General features: G+C 36.3%; 1 protein-coding gene across 1 annotated transcript in view; it reads right to left on the bottom strand.

Annotated features, from left to right (window-relative positions):
- Ndst4 (N-deacetylase and N-sulfotransferase 4) overlaps window positions 1–15,648 on the bottom strand; it is a 322,264-nt gene that overhangs the window by 166,327 nt on the left and 140,289 nt on the right. Inside the window, exon 3 of the mRNA XM_036190450.1 lies at window positions 398–485. Within this exon, the coding sequence (XP_036046343.1) occupies window positions 398–485 (88 nt within the window). The remainder of the gene's footprint in view (window positions 1–397; window positions 486–15,648) is intronic.

The raw sequence follows: 15,648 nt of genomic DNA, 5'->3' as shown, positions 1-15,648 counted from the left end.
AATATATACCAAAGTATTTATCACTCAACCATTTGATGGCCAAAGATTCTGCCCAGTTCTGTTCATCTTAGTGGTGCTGCTGTCATCATTGTTTCTACACTGTGCATTTGCCTACATGACACAGACAAAAGAATGCAGTCACACTTTGCATAATAATGATAGTTCCTCTTACAGAGTTCTAAAGTCAATGCTCTATCTCTTTTGCCTTTGAATTTAGAAGTTTTTTGCCAAGTAAATAAACTCTTTGATGTTTGGATCTAGCTACTCATACAGTGCACCCAATTTTCCCCTCCCCCATAATCAATATAGACATCCTATGTCTACTACTTATGGAATATTTAAAGTTCTCTATCCTATTTATATGTAGCTGCCTGAGGAACACAAAGCTACTTCTTACCTGTGTGGTAAAACTTCCCTGAAAATCCAAGGTTGAAGGTAAAATTTGCAACCTGAGTGCGCAGTAAATTTTGAGTCTCTAGTAACGCCTGAAATAAATAAGAAATTAACATAATTTTAGAAAAATAAATATGAAGTTTGTGACGCCCCTTTCACAAATGTGTGGGCATGAGAGAAACAATAAGAGCTTTGCTGAGCTGTGGTGTCTGATGGGCATCAATTGTGTATTCATATTACAGCTATTGTAATTATTACGGATGTTATTTTATTGAAGGTCACAGAACTGTGAAACAGTTAAGTCCTGAGCACATTATGCATCACTGAGAGCCAATTCTCCAACTGCACAGCCTTGAAATCATTTTTCATTTTGTATGAGACATTTCTTGAATTTCAGATTATTACATTTCCTTTCCGTGGGGAAACTTTCAGAATTGTTGCTATAGACAAGTTCTATATATGTTACTAAGGAACAGGGCAGAATTTTTATTTGCACTACATTTCATTATGTGACCATATTACCACTCCCATGATTTTTAAGGTAAAATTATTAAAGTGAAAGCTTTAGTTTTTACTTCATAAACAGATGAGCAATATACATTTTACGAGGCATTGCTTGCAGGTCCAAAAAAAACCCATATAGAAATAAATATGCTATATGTTGCCAAATCCACAAATAGTCTCTCTATTATCCCAATATAGCAAACATTTCCTTAACTCCTCATTTTGAATTACACTATTATAACTTCCCACTTGTAGGTAAGATAAGAACACATTGGTAGTAATTAGCCAGAATTACTCATTCTATCAGTCCTCCAGCTCTGTCACCCCATCTTAACATACTTAGCAGAATTTGGAACTCTGTAATACACTTGTTTTTCTTATTGGCATGATTATTAATTTATTGATTGAGAATTCTTATCCTATTTTCCATTAGATTTTACAAGAGAATTTTATTCTGGTAGAAAATTGGTGCTATTAATTTCAATACTTCTTGACTACTGGATCCGTCTGTTAGGGTGAAAAAAGAGCCAGCATTTAGATTGTTTCCTTGGCATCAGTCATGATGAGTAAGTTTTTTGGTTTCAAACAGTTTTTATGGTCCCTACTATTCTTTGAAAGTTGTTTGATTTTAATGTGTGGGAGCCTACAGGGACTCCAGTTTGTGGCTTCATTCCGTCTTGACTCAAGGTCAGAGAGCTCAAGCTTGTCTTTGCTCCTTAAGTCTGGATAACAAGATTTTTGGCCAAAAGAATGGTTACCAGATGTCTCCTCAAGGCTGGATAACAGGATGTTTGGCCAAAGGCGTGGTCACAAGATGTCTTGAGAATTAGGAGGTGTTTATGCTTGTTTGTTACTTGAACTATAGTGTCCATGAAAGTAGGAGGTATTTTGCCCTCCTTACTTCTGTATAAAAAGGCAATGAGAAATAAACTGGGGGCTGCTGCGGTATTGACAGAGAGCCCTCTTGAACCTATCCTGTGTCTCTGGTTTTTCTTTTATGTCACTATATTTTTCTATCTGTTTTTTCTCAATCCTCACCTCCCTATTCAGGACTGTTTGAGACATCCTGAAGGACCTGACATTAATGTAAGAGAGGACAAGAAGCATGGATGAAAAGAAGGAAGTTGGGGAGAAGATAACAAGAAAGGGAGGGAGGGAGGAACAGTGACTAAAGAGATACTAATAGAATACGACAGTCAGTGATTATCTAAGACCATAATTATGGTGGAAACAATCATGACCAATCTCATTTTAAGGTTATCAAAACAAACAACAAACAAAGAAACAAACAGTAAAAACATAAAAATCCAAACCAAACAACAACAACAACACCAAAACCAAAAAACCCAAACAAAAACAACAACAACAAAATACCTCTGGGAAGCTAAACTAACTAGTTTTAGTGAATTTTAGCAAGTATTGTACATGATTAGGTTTACTTTTGTTTTCAATACATCCAGACTACAATTTCCCCTCCTTGTAGTCCTACCAGTTTCCCTGCCCACAGATCCTTGTCTCCTCTGTCTTTCTTTAGAAAAGAACAGGCCTCTCAGAGTATCAGATGAACATGGTATAACAAGATGCAATAAGACTTAAGTAAATATTAAAAGAGGATGTTGTCCAATAACTTGAGGCCTACTTCACAAGAGGGAGCTCATGCCTGGCACTGCTTGGATGGCCAGAAATTGGAGAAAGGACAGCCCAAAGACCTAGGGTAGAACCAAACATGAATAGTCTTTAAAAAAATTAAAGAAATGATTCCTAATGATATTCTGCTATTCTCACAGATCAATCTGTTGTCTAGTCATTATAAGAGAGGCTTCCTCCTGCAGCAGATGGAAATGGATGCAGACACCCACAGCCAGACATTGTAGAGAGAGAAAGACAGAGACAGGAAAGAGAGAGAGAGAGAGAGAGAGAGAGAGAGAGAGAGAGAGAGAGAGAGACAGAGAGAGACAGAGAGAGACAGAGAGAGACAGAGAGAGACAGAGACAGAGAGACACACAGAGAGAGACAGAGGCTAGGAGGAGTGGAGTGAGGGAAACTGTGGTTGGGATGTATTGTATGAGAGAGTACTCTATTTTCAATAAAAAAGAAACACAAGGTGTTGTCAAAATTCATGAAACTTGCTGAGGTTGTTGTTCAATGCTGTGGAATAAAGCCTTGAAAACAAAGTTATGCATTTTTCTCTTAGTGGGTGCCTTTTGTGCCCCCTACTCAATGTTCAGTCCTTGTGATCCCATATTCTGAAATACACATTTGCTTTTTTTATTTCCTTCCTTCCCATCTTCCTCTCTAACCCTATGCACTCATTGTTTTTCCATTGAGTTCCTCAAGTCATTCATGATTCTACATGCATCCGTCACACTTTGATTGAACAAGGCTGACTATTGTATTGAGAGTAACAAGCACGGACCATGTAGCTTCAGGCCTTACTGCTGAGAGAAGTGGTGGAGGAGGGTACAAACGGAGGGGGAGGGAAAAAGAGAAGGAAGAGAGAGGAAGAAGGAGGAGGCAGACAGAGAGGAGAGGAAGGGGATCCTGACAGTCACATGTATGTAATTACACCTTCACAGAAGTCGAGATTGTGCTTTGAAGGTAGTTTTATAGAATATTTTCCTACACACCTGCTCATTAGGTGCTTTTGGAGGGAACAATCTAATAAGGAAACAAAAATACCTGACTCAACCTTACCCAGCAAGCTCCCATTACCTTTCTCTTGGGTTTTAAAAAGATTGTAGAGAACAGCAATGTTTCCACTGTCCATTTTCAGCTTCTTCTATTCCCTCCTCTCTGTAATCATGCTAGGCTTCTGACACAGGAAGTGCATTGGAAACTTGGCTCAGGGAAGCTATTCTATTAATGACTCAAGTTTTATCAGTTTTATTTTATTCCTTTATTTTTTCCTATATCTATAAAATGGAATAAAGAACACTTACATAATAAAATTATTTTAAGATTACATCATAGGAGACCTTCAAAAATTGTTTGCTATACAGTATGGCTTCAATAAATAGTGGTCAATAAAGAAATTCAATAAGTTCTAGAGATGTCAGTCTTTCCTCTCAATCATAAATCCCTGGGGATCTTTAAATATCTTATTAGGCTACATGCATCTCTCCATTCCCTACTTCACTAGGTAATTCTTAAATTGAACCACCCTTGAACTGCCTTTTATGTATCTCTATGTCTTTCTCACTCTTCATTCTGCTTGGAAAGCTACCCTTCCTCCCAATACCCATTCAAAACGCCATCCATTCATTAAATCTCTATGCAAATGCCATCTTTCTTCAACAAGCAACCTTTAATGCTTCAAAACTTTTCCTTTGTTCACCTCCTAGAGAGTGTTTCTAAATTATTGTCTTAAAATTTGCATAATTTTCTGCTTTATTATATGTACTTTGCATCTTATTTCCCTCTCTAGTCAATAAGAGTGTTCAGGTTGATCAAATCTTAGTCATTTTTCTGTATCCTTTGCTGGAAAATGTAATGTGAATTATATTCAGTCAGATAAAAGCACATGTTAATGCATGACAATAAATAGGATTCGCTCCATTTATTCTGTTTGTAACATTTTTTCATTGCTAAAATGATAAACATAGATCAGTCCAATGTTGTATCAGAACAGTATAGACAAAACGTTACATTTAGCAGCCTATCGTATAATATCAAAGTTGTATAGCAAAGTATTTCAACTTGAGTAAGGGATGAACAGAGGCCAGGGGACATGAACACTGTTATCCTGGTACTACTGATCCTGTAGAATCATACAGATATTTCTGTTGATGAAAGCAGTAGAATTGTGCAGGCATAGCCTCCTAATGCATGTCATGGCTAACATGGATGTAAAAAGACAAATACTATGAGAATAAAGCAAATGGACTCAGACAGAAATGTCAAAGATGCCCATTTATTATCTTGCTTTATGTTAAGTAAATACTCTTTGGTTTTCCCAAACCAGAGGAAGTAAGTTTCTGTGTTTTTCAGTGATGAAATACAATAATGAATGTATTTTTAAAATCAATTAAAATTTAAACATAACTATCTAAAATAAGTTTGAAAAACAAAATGCTAAGCCTTGAAAATTACAGAGGAGTTGAAAAATAAAAAAGTAATTTGAAAATAGGAAAAATGTAAAGTGCTAGAAGCAAGATCAGAACAAAAACAATATATGAAGTTAAGAGCTGATGAAGCATGAGGAAACTTCTAAAATCCGCCCTAGGTTTCAGGAAAAAATATTAATAATCTGGAAATGATATATCTCAATTTGAGAATAAAGTAAAAAGTGAAACACAGCAAAAGTAAAAGTGAGATACCAGGTAGGTGTAAGTATGCTTTCATATCTTAATATGTAGGTGGACTTAACTTGAAATTCAATGTAAAATAAAACAGTTGATAATAGCTTTTAATTCATATAAAACAGTACATCTGGCTTTAAATTGTATCCTTCTTCCATTTATGAGGCACTCACTAAAGGATTTGACAGGACATTAAAAGCAATCAGTATGTAGTTTCCTTAAAAAACACAGTTGTTTATTATTGAAATTGACATTATTACTTTTGCTTATTCTATGATCTCACAATGAATTCTTCAATATTAATAAAACAAGTTGACCTTTGTCCTGAAAGTAGATACTAGTAAAGCGACAGAGGAAATTCAAACCTAATTTTTCATAGTATTTTCTCAACTAGAGTGTTAAGACAGCCAGTTCTGGAGGCCAGGATGAGCTCCTGATTTAGATGCCTGTTACTGGATACAGGTGTGTATAACATCCCATCTCTTCTTAAAGCAGAGAAAGCCTGAAGTCAGTCGTGTGAAATAATCACTAGGATGCTAGTTCAGTTCCTGTTCCCAAGCTTGCCTTCTGCTCACTGCACAACTAGGTTCAGAACAGCCTATGGATTCTAGTTTGAACAATTTTAATAGTGTCAAGGCGATTTCAATGAGCTCCAATATACAATAAGTATAGTGTGTTATATATGGCACTATGTGTCATGTAGTTCTTATATTTAGGCTTTTATATGAATCTACTCCTCTTTCTAAGTTCATTTAATTAATAAGGCATAGATGTCTATATATGTACTTTGATCTCTTCTTATGGAATTAAACTTGTTTCATTCATTCCTTGTTCTTCCAGGACACTCTTGCTAGTTCTCTCTCTCTCTCTCTCTCTCTCTCTCTCTCTCTCTCTCTCTCTCTCTCTCTCTCCTTCCTTCCTTCCTTCCTTCCTTCCTTTCTTTTTGATATGGTATTACAACTACAACTTTCTCCCTAACCTTTCCTCCCTTTCTCCCTTTGAACCCTCCCATATCCCCTCTTTTTTCTTTCTTTTCTTGAAAATAGATGTCTTTTCATACAATATATTCTGATCATGGTTTTCCCTCAACCAACTCCTCTGAGATTCCCCACTGAGACTCCATCAGAAAGAACTGATTTTTTTCAGTTGCCAGTGGTTATCAATTAGACATAGCTTCTGGGGCACATGTCCACTCTTCCTTCCAGCACTGGGCCCCATCTTGATCAGACCCATGTAGGCCTTGTGCATACTGCCACAGTCTCTGTGAGATCATAAGTGCATCCAGTCCTGTTGTATCTAGAAGGCCTTGCTTCCTTAGTGTCCTCCATCCCCTTTGGCTCTTACACTCTCTCTACCTTTTATTTCACAAGGTTCCCTGAGTCTTGAGGGGAGGGATTTGATAGATACCCCATTTAGTGCTGGAGAAATGGCTCAGTCATTAAAGACTAGGCTCACAACCAAATATATACAAGATACCCCATTTAGGACATAGAGTTCCAAGATATTTCTCTCTCTCTCTCTCTCTCTCTCTCTCTCTCTCTCTCTCTCTCTCTCTCTCTCACTGTACATTTTCCAGCTGTGGAGTCTCTATATTTGTTCCCATCTACTGCAAGAAGAAGCTTCATTGATGATGGCTGAGCAAAAGAATCTGGTTTATGAGCATAGCAAAAATGTCACTAGGATTCATTTTATGGCCATGTTCCTTTAGCAGAACAGTACTATTTGATTTTTCTCTAGGTCCTTGGCCAATCTGGTCACTGGTTCTATACCACATGAAAATTTTCAGGTGTGGGTTCCATCTCATCTAGTGGGCCTTAAATCAAATCATATATTGGTTGGTTACCCCCACAAGCTTTGTGCCACTATGGCCCAAGTGTATCTTGCAGGCAGGTTATCATTGTAGATCAGAGACTTTGTAATGGAGTTGATGTTTACCTTTCTCCTTTGGTAGGGTACAGAGCATCTTCCAGTACCATGGGCACTAGTCCCTCAAGGTGAAGATTCCAGATAGGCACCAGTTCAATTTCTGCATGTTCAATTAGTTATATTGATGTTGTCTCCAGCAATGGGAACTCACTGTCAGTTTGTGGGTTGTTTGGGGTTCTCATGGAGCCCCTTTGTCCAAGGACTCAATTAGATGTAACATTCTTGGCAATAGATGCTCCATTTGGCCACAGGATATGTCCTACTGGGGCTATGTCTCCTGCTGTGTGAGACTTTCATTTAGATTGCCTTCGTACATGTACGTGTTTTACAGAGCCTCTACTGTATTAAGTTTTGATATGACTCCACAAATTGTCTTTAGGTTTATCAGTTCTTCCCCATATTTCCTCCCTTGTACCCTTCTTACCTCTTCCTCCCCATTTGATCCTACTATTCCTGTCCTTCTGTGTCTAGTCATAGCTATCTATTCTATTTCCCCTTCCTAGGGAGATCCCCCCTCCCACCCATCCCCTTACTCAATAAGTAACTCCTATGGTTATACAGATTGTATCTTGCTCACCAAAGAATTAACAGCTAAAATCCACATATGAGCAAATACATTACATATTTGTATTTCTGTAACTGGGTTACCTCACTCAGGATGATTTTTTTTTTTTGAGCTCCATCCAATTTCTTGCAAATTTCATTTTAAACAGCCAAGTAATACGACATTGTGTAAATATACTACATTTTCTTTATCCATTCATTCATTGACAAATATTTATTATGTTTCCAATTTCTGGCTGTTATGAATAAAGCAGCAATGAACATAGTTGGGTAATATCTCCACAGGAGGATGAAGTGTCCTTTGCGAATATGGTAAACTATACTATAGCTGGGTCTTGGAGTAGATCTATTCTAATCTTCTTGAGGAATCACCACACTGATTTCTGTAGTGGCTGTACAAGTTTATATTCCCACCAGCAATAGAGGAGTGTTCTCCTAGTCTGTCTGGGTCTTCAATTCAATTTTATTTATCAGTGTGCCAGTTTTATGCCATTATCATGTTGTTTTTATTTTTATAGCTCTGCAGTAAAATTTAAGATCATGAATGGCAATACCTTCAGCAGTTCTTTCATTGTTTAAGATGGTTTTTCCTATCCTATTTTTTTGTTTTTGTTTTTGTGTGAAGCTGAGAATTGTCCTTTAAAAAAAATCTGTGAAGAGTGAAGAATTATTTTGGAATTTTTATGGGGTTTGCATTGAATCTATGCTTAGACACAATGCCATTTTTTTCTATATTAATCTTACTGAAATGAACATGGAATATCCTTCCATCTTTGGAGATATTCTTCAGTTTCTTTCCTCAATGTCTTAAAATTTTTTATCATGCAAGTTTTTCACTTGCTTGGTTAGAGCTATCCCAAGTTATTTTATATTGTTTAAAACTATTGTGAAAAGTGTTGTTTCTCAATTTCATTTTCAGTCTGTTTGTATATGTGAAGGTTACTGATTTTTGTGTGTTAATTTGGTATATTTTACTTTGCTAAAAGTGTTTATCAGCTGTATAATTTTCCAGATAGAATTTTTAGAGTCACTTAAGTATACAATCATATCATCTGTGAATAAGGACAATTTGATTTCTTCCCTTGCTATTTGTATCCCCTAGATATCTGTCAATTGACTTATTGATGTAGTTAAAACTTCTAGTACTATATTATGTAAGTATGGAGAGAGTGGACAACCTTGTCTTGCTTCTGATTTTAGTAGAGATGCTTTGAGTTTGTCTGCATTTAGATTGATGTTGTTTGTGGGCCCTTCAAATTGGCTCTATTATTTTGAGGTATCTCCCTTGCATCCCTAAACTCGCCATAACTTTTTTCATGAGGTGGCATTGCAATTTTTCATAGACATTTTTGTATCTATTGAGATGAACATGTGTTGGTTTTTCTTTCAGTGTGGATTGCATTTATTGATTTCTATATGTTGAAAGATCCTTTTATCTATGGCATGAAGCCTACTTGATCATGCTGGATGATGGCTTTGTTTTTTTGCCTCTTCTTGGATACAGTTTGCAAGCATTTTACTGAGAATTTTGCATTTATGATCAAATGGGAAATTTATTTTAATTTTTTTCTTTGCTGTGTCTTAATGTACCTTAGGGATCAGGGCTACTGTGGTCTTGTAAAAAGAACTGGGTAATGTTACTCATGTTTATACTTTGTGTAATAATTTGAGGAGCTTTGGCATTAATTCTTTTTTGAAAGCCTAGTAGAATTCTGCATTAAATCCATCTAATCCTGGCCTTTTTTTGGTTTGTAGACTTTTAATTATTTCTTTTACTTTACTTGTAGTTATAGGTCTGCTTAAATTGCTTATCTTTTCTTGATAGTAGGTGGTATATATGAAGAAAATTATCTACTTCTTTCAGATTTTCCAATTTGGTGGAAAACAGGTTTTTAAAGTATGTATGCTGTTATGACTCTGAGTATCCTTGGTGTCTGTTATGTTCTACTTTTCATCTCTAATTTTGTTAATTGTATCTTCTTTAGCTGCCTTTTAGTTAATTTGGCTAAGGTTTTGCCAATTTTGTTTGTTTCTTTTGTCAATTTGTTCTTTTTTAAAGAACAAATTCTGTTTTATTATAACTTATATTGTCTTCTTTGTTTCTGTTTCATTGATCTCAGCCCTGAGTTTGATATTGCTTACTGCCTACACCTTTTGGATTTATTTCTTCTACTTCCCCCTAGAACTTTCAGGAGTGCTATTAAGTTACTAATATGAGATATATCCATTTATTTTTATGTGGACAATTAGTGCTATGAAATTGCCTCTTAGAATTACTTTCATAAGCAGGGTGGTGGTGGTACACGCCTTTAATCCCAGCGCTTGGGTGGCAGAGACAGGTGGATCTTTGTTAGTCTGAGGCTACCCTAGTCTACAGAATGAGATCCAGGACAGGCACTAAAACTACACAGAGAAACCCTGTTTCGAAAAACAAACAAACAAACAATCACTTTCATTGTGTCCCATAAATTTGGGTAGTTGTGTTTTCATTTTCATTCAATTTTTAAAGTTTTTAATTTCATTCTTAATTTCTATCTTGACCCATGTTTCATTCACCAGTGCGTTGTTCAATTTCCATGAATTTATAAGCTCTCTGTTGTTTCTATCCAGATTTAATCCATGGCAATCAAAGAGGAAGCAAGGTATTCTTTTAATTTTTTAAATATCTATTGAGATTTTCTCCCCCCCCCAATTTTGAAAAACTTCTATGAGTTACTGAGAAGAGGGTATATTCTTTAGTATTGGGATGAAATGTTCTGTAAATTTAAGTCAGGCTCATTTGGTCCATGACATCATTTAGGTGCAGCATTTTTCTGTTTAGTGTTTGTCTGGATGATCTGTCTGTGGGTGAGACCTGGATATTGAAGTCAACCACTGTTACTGAGTGTGGGTCAGTACGTGCTTTTAGCTGTAGCAGTGTTTCTTTTATGAATGTGGGTGCTCTTGTGGTTGGTGTATAGATGTTTAGAGTTGCAATATCCTTTTGGTGGATTTTTCCTTCAAGGAGTACGTAATATCCTATCTCATTTTTTCCTGAGTAGTTTTGATCTGAAGTCTATTTTGCCAGATATTAAAATGGCTACATAGGCTTTTTTTATGGAGGGGGCAGGGTTTCTCTGTGTAGCTTTGGAGCCTTTCCTGGGACTCACTCTGTAGTCCAGGCTGGCCTCAAACTCACAGAGACCTGCCTGCCTCTGCCTCCCGAGTCTTGTGTCACTACCACCCAGTGCGGGCTTGATTCTTAGGTCCCTTTGCTTTGAATATTTCCTATCTGTGATGTCAAGTTTTGTTTCTTGGATTCAGCAGAAGGTTGGAACTTGTTTTTTTGATCCACTCTGTTAGTCTGTGTCTTTATTGGGGAATTCAGACCATTGATATTGAAACTTATCAATGAGCAATGTTTGTTGATCCCTATTAGTAATGTTGTTGGGTAAAATAGGTTTTACCCAAATTCATTTGATTTGCTTGTCTGAGGTTATTTATTCCTTGCTGGATGAGATTAACCTCTTCAGATTGATGGTTTCCTTCTAGCGTATCTTATAGAGCTATGTTTGTCAATAGATATTACTTAAATTTGGATTTATGGTTGGATGTTTTTCTTTCCCCATCTATTGAGACCGAAGGTTTTTCTGGGTATAGTTATTGGGCTGTTATCTGTAATCTCTTAAAATTTGTGCAACATTCATCCAGGCCCTTCTGGCTTTTAGTGTCTCCATTAAAAAGTCAAGTATTATTCTCATAAATGTGCCTTCATATTTTATTTGATCATTTTCCCTTGAATCATTTAGTATTCTTTCTTTGTTTTATACACTTAGTGTTTTGATTATAATATGCTGTGAGGAGTTGGTTTTCTGATCCAGTTCCTTTGGTGTTCTGTATGCTTCTTGAATCTTGAAAATCACCTTTTTTATTAGGTTCGGGAAATTTTCTTCTATGAATTTGTTGAAAATAATTTTCTGTGCCTTTGTCCTGAGTTTCCTCTCCTTCCTTTCTTTCTATTATTAGTAGAACTCATATTTTCCCTAGTATTCTAGATTTTCTGGATGTTTTATGCCTTAATTCCTTGAGATTTAACATTTATTTTGACCAAGATATCAATTTTTTTATCTTGTATTTATTGCCTCATGTCTTGTATTCTGTTGGTAAGGCTTGTCTCTGAGATACTTGCTTGAATTGCTAAGTGTTTCATTTCCAATTTTCCCTTAGTTTGGGTTTTCTTTATTGATTCCATTGCCACTTTCAAGTCTTGAACAGTTTTTGTCTGATCACACTCATTATTTGACTATTTATAGATTTCCTTAATGATTTTATTTCTGTGTTCTTGAAGGTCCTTGATCATATTCCTAATAATTACTTTGAGTACTTGTCTTATGCTTCAGTTATTTTGCATATCCAAAGGCCTACTATAGTGGGGTTGTTAGGCTCTGGTGGAGATATACTGTCTTGTCTGTTTTTGACTGTTGTTTTTATGCTAGTGTCTAGGCATCTGGTTTGGAATGATTATAATTCTTGGTGCTGCTATCCGGTCTTGTGTTCATTGGATGGGTATTCTGTTCTTGGTTTCTGTTGCTCTCCCCTGTCCTTAGGAGTGTGGAGGCTGTGGATCCCCTGATAAAGAATGATCCTGAGATCATTTCAGGTGTGGCTACTGGGGATGCTGTGTAAAATTTGTTTCTAAGTATTGGGAGCTGACAACAAGAAAGAGGGATTGGCTGGGAGAGGAGGGAATTACAAAGGTTGATAGGAGGGAACAAAAAATCTGGGTGTGCCACTTGAGTCTGCATATACCCCTGAGAATGGGAGCAGACGTTTAGGAGAGGTCACAGGAGATTTTCTACTACAAAGGTGGGAGCAAGACTGGGAAAGTGGAATTGGAGGAGAGGAAGGAGAAAGAAGATTGCCAACATTTTTTTTTCTGGCCATAGTGGCCATTGTGTTTCCAGAGAGTGCCCTGAGGGAGTTGGTGGCTGAGCCAAAGGGCTATATACCCCTTCTTGCTCATTCACAGCCACTTTTTCATTGACTGTTCACACACACACACACACACACACACACACACACACACACACACACACGTCCCAGATATAACTTGCTCAGTTTGTATAAGGTTACTTGTATGTTTTCAGCCTGACCATTCGGTATTGGATAACCAATTGGTGTGCTTTTCTCTAGGGTGTTTTTCTACGTCTCACATTTCTAGCATTCTTTAGTTGCCTGTATTTTTTTGTTTTTGTTTGTTTTAAATGTAGTGTTGAAGATTCATGGTCATTTTCTTGTTGGCTTTGGAATATCTATTCTACTTATCACCTTCTTGCCTTATTCTCTCAAGATTGTAGACGTAAGCTGCCCTAACCAACTTAACTGCTCATCATTCAAAATAAAATGCACCGAGGTGATAGTATTTATGTTTATATTTCATATCATTTTTTATAATTAATAACTAAGTAAAATGGTATCTCTCATCTTAAAAATATGCTTAAAAATCATGTTTTCAGAATCCTCCATCTAACTTCATTATACTGCTCTTTTCCAGAGAGAGAAATTGCTTCATGAAAGATTGGTTCACTCAAAACAACAGGGCTAAATCAGAGCATGCTTCCATAGTACTCAATGTAACCTTCAGAACCTGAGGTTGCATTAAGGTGATTGTGTGGTCACAAGGTTTGAAAGTAGTCAGTTCCATATACCTCTGGTCCAAAGTTTAGATACACAAATAATGAGCAATAAGGCTTCCTTATAAAAGGAGTATGAAGGTTTTGAAGTTTGGTTTTGAATGTCCCTGACTCTCTTTATCCCTCTCTTCTCCCTTAAAAGTAATCTCTATTTTCTTTTTATGGTTGATTTCTTTTTTAAACAAACTTACTGCTTCTTAAAGAGGAAACCTATCTGATGAGATTATAACTCTATCAAAGTTATCTGTAGTAAATAACCTCATCATATATCCTAAATAATTTGCTGTTGAACAATTTACCTCTGTGTAATGGATTAATTAATTAACGTTAAAAAATAAATATCTCTGATTATAATACTGACCAAAATGTGGGGGCCTCGTGTAGGGGTGACATTCAGGTTGTCTGGCTCCTTTGGCAATATTCAGCTTAATCTGAACAAAACCCTCTGAGTCAAAAATCTACTTACACTTTGTTCTTTCCACTTGTCTCTGAAGTGTTCTCATCCTATCTTTTCTCTGAGCTAAGTCACCAGAAATCAGGTATCTGGAGCTCCCCATCTTCCAGCTCCTTTCTACACACCCCTCCTCTCCTTCCTTGCATGCAGACTATGTTCTTGCTGTGCTTTGGGTAATCTTTTGTGTGTGAGGGATGTGTTAGAAAATAAAATCATAACATCTAACACTATTGAGCTTTTCCTGCATTTGGTAATGTAAATCACACTACTTGAATTATCCCACTAAATGTCCCCCAATCATTCCATTTTTAACTCTATTTTATAAATGGGTAAAATAAGGCTCACTACAAATACTTGACACACAAACCTGACAAGTTTGCATTTATACATGTTACGAATCAGTAAAATAATTATTTAAATGGAAAGAGTTTTGATGTATGACACTGTTTTAAGAAACACAAAATGTTTACATGTCATACAGTAGGAAACAGATCAATGAAAATGTCTTTGAAAGAGTGATCATTTAGTTGAGGTCATAATAGTAATATAATCATGTCCCAAATGAGGGACATGGGAATTTGCTTCAGACATGAGAAGTAGATTCAACATCATTTAAAACCATGTGATCATATTAACACGTTCTCCACATCACAGAAAATATGATTCAGTGTTTTGTGTGAGTCCTCTTAGGACTTGCTGAGGAGGAATTGGTTTCCATCTTTGAACCTGTTTCTATCTTTCCTGTTAATATTACTCTGCCAGAACTGTGACAAAGCATCCACAAATAATAATAATAATAATAATAATAATAATCAGCTTCTATGAAGATATTTTTTTTGTGGTCATGGTTTCAGAGGTTAAAAGTCCGTGGCTAATTGGTTTGGTTAACATAGACTTCTAGTAGGCAGAAAACAGGAAGAAGACAAAGCCATTTAGGAGGCTTTGGTAGTAGTATCAGCAAAAGATAATAACAATGGGGCTTCTGTTTGAGGCACTGCAGATGGAAAAAAATGAAAACATCAAATAGTGTGACTGGTGTGCATAGTAGAGTGGGCCATAGTTTCATAGATGATTCAGCTTCTGACTCTCAGTGAAGTAGGGAAAAGTTGGGAAGCCTTTTAAGAAAAAAAAAATCAATACTTCCACTCCCATTCCCCAAATTTCTTCCCCACAGAGCATGAGTACACTGTGGAAACTTCCACACACCACCCTAATAAGAAAGAAAGAGTTTCAAGTCTTTACTTTTACATTTTTTTTTGGCCAGGGATTGGATGTTATATTTCAGAGATAAACGACATACTTAAATGTTTTGAGGAATGGATTCATAGCACAGGATACGATTTTAGAATAATGGAAGGTCAAATATCACACTAGGTTACAATACTGGCAAAGAGAAGATAATATCTGAAAGCTGATTTGACCTTGTAAAATAACATTAACTCATATCACATATGAATAGAGTTTTCATTTTCTGCATGATTATCAAAGAACACAGAAAGGTTATATAAATCATTAAATTTGAAGTACATTTACAGTGTTGTGAATTTTATCTGATTGCATCAGCAAAACACTCCATGTGTCTTTGAAGCCCTTCGTGTTAGGTGCAGGTGGGTTTGTCATACACCCTAAACTTGGTTACTGGAGAGTTTCAAATTCAAGTTTGTGCTCACAGAACTCTTGGTCATTTCAAAAGTATGCTAGGTATGCTTCTATGTCTGTTCTCTCTCCTCTCTCTAGGACCAGCAATTCAATGAAAATGGTGTGTGGTTGATACATTGTGCACCATCATAAACTTATCTGCGAGTCAGAGAACAGAACAGCTACTAGATTAGACATA

This window comes from Onychomys torridus, chromosome 6, assembly GCF_903995425.1.
Source record: "Onychomys torridus chromosome 6, mOncTor1.1, whole genome shotgun sequence".
NCBI classification, from domain to species: Eukaryota; Metazoa; Chordata; class Mammalia; order Rodentia; family Cricetidae; genus Onychomys; species Onychomys torridus.
This window is presented reverse-complemented; position numbering and strand designations above follow the sequence as displayed.